Here is a 6480-nt window from a genome sequence, read left to right on the forward strand (position 1 = left end):
GAGAAGTTATCCTTACCCAGGGAGACCAGATTCCTGTAATTCTCTAGCATCACATCCTTGTGCAGGTTCCTCTGTGTAGGGTCCATCAATCTCCACTCCTCCAATGTGAAGTCTATAGCCACATCCTTAAATGTCACTGATTCCTAAAACAATTACACTGTGATCATTTAGAGACTATACAATTAGACTTGTTAGGCAGAATTATACATAAAAAACTGGGGAAGAGCCCCAGAAACCAGAATCACCAAATGATTATGTAGGTCAACCAGTTCATCCCCTATAGGATGTATAAATCTCTCCAGTGACAAGAACTTGAAGCCATAATATGCTGCCTATATAATCTTCAGAGTTTCATCTGATAGCAGAATTTCTTTTCAGACCAAGTCTGGCTTCCTATCAATTATAAATATTGGCTCCACTATATTATCTGGAGTCAAACAGCATCGTTTCCTCCTTCCCTAGAAAGTATTTAAAATATTTGATAACAGCGAGCAGTTTCTACCCAAATCGTCTTTCTTCCTTAAAACCCTGGCTTATCTAAAATATCAATTTTCTTTCAGTTCTAATCTATAGACTATGACTTACTAAAAGATATATTTTATCATTTGTATTATGGATATAGAATACTATAAGCTTTCTCTTTGAAAAAGAAAAATAAAAAGTCAAGGAACTTTGGGGAAGTTCTTTGGTCAGGATATGTACACATATTAAAAAATGGAAGACTAGGCCATAAACATTTTTAATGGTTACCTACTGGAGAAAAGAGGGAGCAGAGAGGACTGGAATGAAGGCTAGACTCCTTTGGCTATTTGTTTTGTAGATTGGACTTTTGGACCATTTAAATACTTTATATTACAAATGAAATAAAATTTTTAAAAAATCCCTAAAAATTAAGAGTAACATGAAACCAGGTGGTAGCATACTCATTCATTAGAAAGGAATTATTTTGAGTGATTTTAATAGAGTAACTTTTCTGTATATACCTCACAAGATACACCCTGAGAAAAATAACTGCAAAATAAAAACAAAATCAAAATATTTTCAGTAAATAATCATATTAATTATAGTGATAGACATGCTATTATGTAACTGTTGTGTGTGTAGTGCTGGATAAAGCAAATCAGCATACTGATGCCATTGAGAACTAATACATTTGGTATGGGAGAAAGAAGACAGAAATGTAATATTGATAAGATTAGGTTAAAAACTCCATAGTTCTGAATTTGAATAGGAAGTATCACTAGAGATTCATGAAGCATTTTAAGGGGGAAAAAATATTTCCTACCTTCAGCCACTGAAAAGGCCCAGAAACCATAACTAATAAGGTGGCACTATGCAAACCAGACTGTAGGCTCTAAATATTACTTCCGCCTAAAAGGAACCAGGGCCTAGAACACCCTGACACATCAAAAAGCAAGGAAGCCATCAAAGACTACTAGGGTCATACCTAAGACACAGGAAACAACTTGAAGAGGCTTCCACTGGTGAATGATGTGACAATTTGAGCATCAATAAGGATAATAATTGTAATGGATTTAAAAAATATCTAATACAGTTATATTCATGATATATTATTTTAAAAATCTCATCTATCATTTTTGGAGAATACCTGGAAACCGGTAAGTAAAGAGAAAGAATCAAACTTTCATCCTTTCTTATCTATGCAAAGTATACATAGTTTGTATTATAATCAAACATAATTAAGTAGTTGATGAGGGAAGGTTTCTCTTTATGGAAGTACTGTAGCTAATAAATGAAGAAGGAACAAAAGAATTAGAACATCACAATTTGCAACTTCTAATGAATTAAAGAACCATCAGCAGCTGCTAACATAAAAGAAAGGCCTCAGTTTGATGGTGTACGTCTTCTGGTGGTATATACCAGCAATATGAAATGACATTGCTGAAAATATTTTAAAAAATCAAAATCTCAGCCGGGTGCAGTAACTCACGTCTGTAATCCCAGCACTTTGTGAGGCCAAGACAGGAGGGTCATTTGAGCCCAGGAGTTCAAGACCAGTCTAGGCAATATAGGAAGACCCCATCTCTACAAAAAATAAAATAGAATAAATTAGCTGGACGTGGTGGTGCGTGCCTGTGGTCCCAACTACTTGGGAGGCTTATGTGGGAGGATCCCTTGAGCCCAGGAGGTCAACAAAGTGAGACCCTGTTTAAAAACAAACAAACAAACAAAAAACGTCAAACTCTGAATCTGATCAAGGATCTAATAAACAATTTAAAGGCAATACAGATAGGGGCAGAGCGGCATGTTAAATAATTCCATGGGGATGTAATCAGTAAACTCCATACCTTGTGAAATTCTAAATTAATGCTGTCCAATAAAAATATAAAGCAAGCCATATAGGTGATTTTATATTTCTAGTAGCCACATTAAAAACAAAAAGAAACAAGTAAAATTAGTTTTAATAATGTTTTATTTAATCCAAATATATAAAATGTTATTTCAAAATGCATCAATACAAAAACTCTTAATGAGATAGTTTACGTTATCTTATCATACTGTCTTTGAAATCTGGTGTGTGTTTTAAATTGACAGACCATCTCAATTCGGACTAGTCATGTTTCAGGTGGTCCAGTGTCACATGTGGCTAGTGGCTTCTGTATTAGACAACATAGCTCTAAAGTACCAATAACCTGGCTTCTTTAATAAACAGTTACAAAGCGGTAAAAGAAAGAGGGGGAAACTTCTGCATTAAAAGTGACCTAAGAGGCATATTAACCTATTGGGAGCAAGTGCCCCAAAATCTGGCCATAACCTGGCCCCAAAACTGGCCTTAAACAAAATCTCTGCAGCACTGTAACATGTTCATAATGGCCCTAATGCCCGCGCTGGAAGGTTGTGGGTTTACTGGAATGAGGGCAAGGAACATCTGGCCTGCCCAGGGTGGAAAAACATATAAAGGCGTTCTTAAGCCACAAACAACAGCATGAGCGATCTGTGCCTTAACGACAAGCTCCTGCTGCAGTTATTCAGACCATCCCTTCGTTTCCCACAAGGGATACTTTTAGTTAATTTAATATCTATAGAAACAATGCTAATGACTGGTTTGCTGTTAATAAGTATGTGGGTAAATCTCTGTTCGGGGGTCTCAGCTCTGAAGGCTGTGAGACCCCTGATTTCCCACTTCACACCTCTATATTTCTGTGTGTGTGTCTTTAATTCCTCCAGCACTGCTGGGTTAGGGTCTCCCTGACCGAGCTGGTCTCGGCAAGTGGTGTCCATTTGTAGGGGCTCGATTCCGGGTTAAAGGGTCGCTGGAGCGATGGTTGGAATGGAAAAACTAAGCTGGAGGACACCCGAGTACTCTTAAAGCAATCCCCGTGGTGAGTGAGAAGGGGAGCTCAGAAGTGTCAGGGTAACAATAGGACAAGTGTGGGGTCTGGTTCGTTTCACCTGGGAACTTTTTCACACTGATGATGAGGAGGAAGGAGAGCATGGCAAAGTAACAGAAGAGGTTACAGAGCATGTTTATTTGCCAGTTAAAGCTAAAGCGGCAAAGGAGGGAGAGGTTCATCCCTACCCTTCTGCACTCCTTCAATATTATTTTGAAGAAAAAGACCCTCCAGATCTTTCTTTTCTGGAGGACAGTGGGTGAAAAGCAGTTGCCCCAGTGACTGTTTGAGCAGCACCTCGAGCAACTGCTCTTAGTTCTATTCAGGCAGGAATTCAGCAAGCTAGACGAGAGGGTGATTTAGAGGCTTGGCAATTCCCTGTTCGAATACACCCCCAGATCAACAGGGAAATATTACAGTTACATTTGAGCCTTTTCCTTTTAAATTACTCAAAGAATTTAAATAAGCTATAAATCAATATGGACCAGGTTCTCCTTTTGTATTGGGACTGTTAAAGAATGTTGCTGTTTCCAGTCAGATGATACCTACTGACTGGGACGCTCTTACTCGAGCTTGTCTAACTCCTGCTCAATTCTTAAAATGTAAACCTTGGTATGCAAATGAAGCTTACATTCAGCCCGCTCACAATGCCCAGGCCCAACCTCAAATTAATATAACTGCAGACCAACTTTTGGGGGTTGGCGGCTGGGCTGGCTGAGGTGCACAAGTGGTCATGCAGGATGATGCCATAGAACAGCTTAGCAGAGTGTGCATTAGAGCTTGGGAAAAAATCACTTCAGGTGGAGAATAACACCCTTCCTTTAGTGCTATAAAACAGGGACCAAGAGAACTATACATTGATTTCACAGCTCAGTTACAGGAGTCTCTTAAAAAGATGATTGCAGATTTGGCTGCTCAGGATATAGTGTTGCAGTTACTAGCTTTCGACAATGCTAATCCTGATTGCCAGGCTGCTCTGCGACCTACCAGAGGGAAAGCACATGTAATTGATTATATCAAGGACTGTGATGGTATCGGAGGTAATCTGCATAAAGCCACTTTGTTGGCACAGACAATGGCAGGACCGAGAGTGGATAAAGGAAATAACTCCATTTCCTGGAGCTTGTTTTAACCTTGGGAAGCATGCTCACACTGAAAAAGAATGTAGAAAAAATTAGCAAGTCAGGCTGCCAGATAGGGGAAAAAAGAAAACTGCTGATCCTGAAATATGTCCAAAATGTGAAAAAGGAAAACACTGGGCTAATCAATGTCACTCTAAGTTTGATAAAGAAGGGAACTCGATTTTGGGAAATGCCATGAGGGGCCTGTCCTGGGTCCCCTTATAAACCGAGGCATTTCCAGCTCAGGTCATTCCCTCACCGTTGTACAATGTCTGTCCTCTGCCACAGCCGGTGGTGCCACAGTAGATTTATGCTGCACAAAAGCTGTAAGCCTTCTGCCTGGGGAACCCCCGCAAAAGGTCTCAACAGGAGTCTGTGGACCTTTGCCGGGGGGACAAGAGGATTACTTTTAGGAAGGTCCAGTTTAAGTTTAAAAGGGGTACAAATACATACAGGAGTCATTGATTCAGATTACAATGGGGAAAATTCAAATTGTTATATCTACTTCTGTTCCCTGGAAAGCAGAGCCAGGAGAGCGTATAGCACAGCTCCTGATTGTGCCATATGTGAGAATGAGAAAAAGTAAAATTAAACAAATAGGAGGATTTGGAAGCACAAATAAACAAGGCAAAGCAGCTCATTGGGTAAATCAAATTACTGATAAACGTCCTACCTGTGAAAGAACTATTCAGGGAAAGAAATTTAAAGGTTTGGTAGATACAGGAGTGGACATTTCAATCATTTCTCTACAGCACTGGCCATCCACATGGCCAATTCAACCTGCTCAATTTAACATAGTTGGAGTTGGTAAAGCCGCCGAAGTATATCAAAGTGATTATATTTTGCATTGTGAAGGGACTGATGGACAACCTTCACAGGGACTATTCAACCAATTATAACTTCTGTACCTATAAATTTATGGAGAAGAGATTTACTACACCAATGGGGAGCACAAGTTCTAATTCCACAACAATTATATAGCCCTCAAAATCAACATATGATGCATGAAATGGGGTATGTCCCTGGTATGGGACTAGAAAAAAAAATTGCAAGGTTTAAAAAGTTCCTGCCAAAGATTAGAATATGGCAGCCACTGGGTTAGGGTCTCCCCAACTGAACTGGTCTCGGCATTAACCAATTACACCATATGAATTAACTGGGAAGACAAATACCAAATGAGTATTTGATGAAACAAAGGCTCGGTGTTCATTTTTTAGCTGTAATAATAGTAATATTATATAACACTAACAGTTTTAAAAATTGTCAATCAGAGATATATAATAAAATAGATTAAATAATATAATGCTTTGTATTTATATCAAAATAATTAGTGAGAGAAGGGTTACAGATGAAATGTGATTGTTCATGGCTTAACTGGTTAAGAGGGCAATAGGTTAAAGGGATTCAAACTACTCCCCACTTCTGTGACTATAATGCTTATCAAGTATCAGAGACTGCTCTAGGGGCTTATAATGTATTGAATGAATCATCACAATAAGGAAGGTGCTGTTTACAAATAAGGAAAGTGAGGCACAGAGATGCTAGGTGTCTTGCCCAAGGTCAAAGAAGCAGAAGAGTCTAGATTCAAATCCAAGCAGTCTGTATTGAGAATTCCAGCTTGTAACCTTGTAATCATTCTGATCTATGGTCTAGTAAACTAAGAGCCCTGAGTAGCTGACTACTCAGGCAAAGAAGTCAACTTAGATCATCTGGCTAAGGTCTGTTCTAGATCAGAAGAAAGATTTCCTCTGGGGTGTTTTACTACCACTTAGATATGTATGCTTGTCATACATGTCTTGTGTATACCTATCCCTTTGGCGTTTTCAACCTTTAGGTTTTTGAAGCATGTTTTAGATAATACTGCTAATAATAAAACATGGCAAATGTAGGAGATGATGAGTTCATAAACTTTATTGTTAATCACTTGACATGTGTGTAATTCAAACTGTAACCAATGTACTGGGTTTTGTTTTCTTTTTCCACCAAGAACTCAGCCCCAGGAAAAA

At 38.8% G+C, this 6480-nt stretch overlaps 1 protein-coding gene across 1 annotated transcript in view; it reads right to left on the bottom strand.

The window, feature by feature from the left end:
• Positions 1–6480, bottom strand: part of ZNF624 (zinc finger protein 624) — a gene marked incomplete at its 3' end in the record, with an annotated part of 35191 nt that overhangs the window by 11250 nt on the left and 17461 nt on the right. Inside the window, exon 2 of the mRNA XM_011978031.1 lies at positions 17–143. Coding sequence (XP_011833421.1) covers positions 17–143 — 127 coding nt within the window. The remainder of the gene's footprint in view (positions 1–16; positions 144–6480) is intronic.

The sequence above is a fragment of the Mandrillus leucophaeus genome, unplaced genomic scaffold, assembly GCF_000951045.1.
Source record: "Mandrillus leucophaeus isolate KB7577 unplaced genomic scaffold, Mleu.le_1.0 Scaffold1874, whole genome shotgun sequence".
NCBI lineage: Eukaryota > Metazoa > Chordata > Mammalia > Primates > Cercopithecidae > Mandrillus > Mandrillus leucophaeus.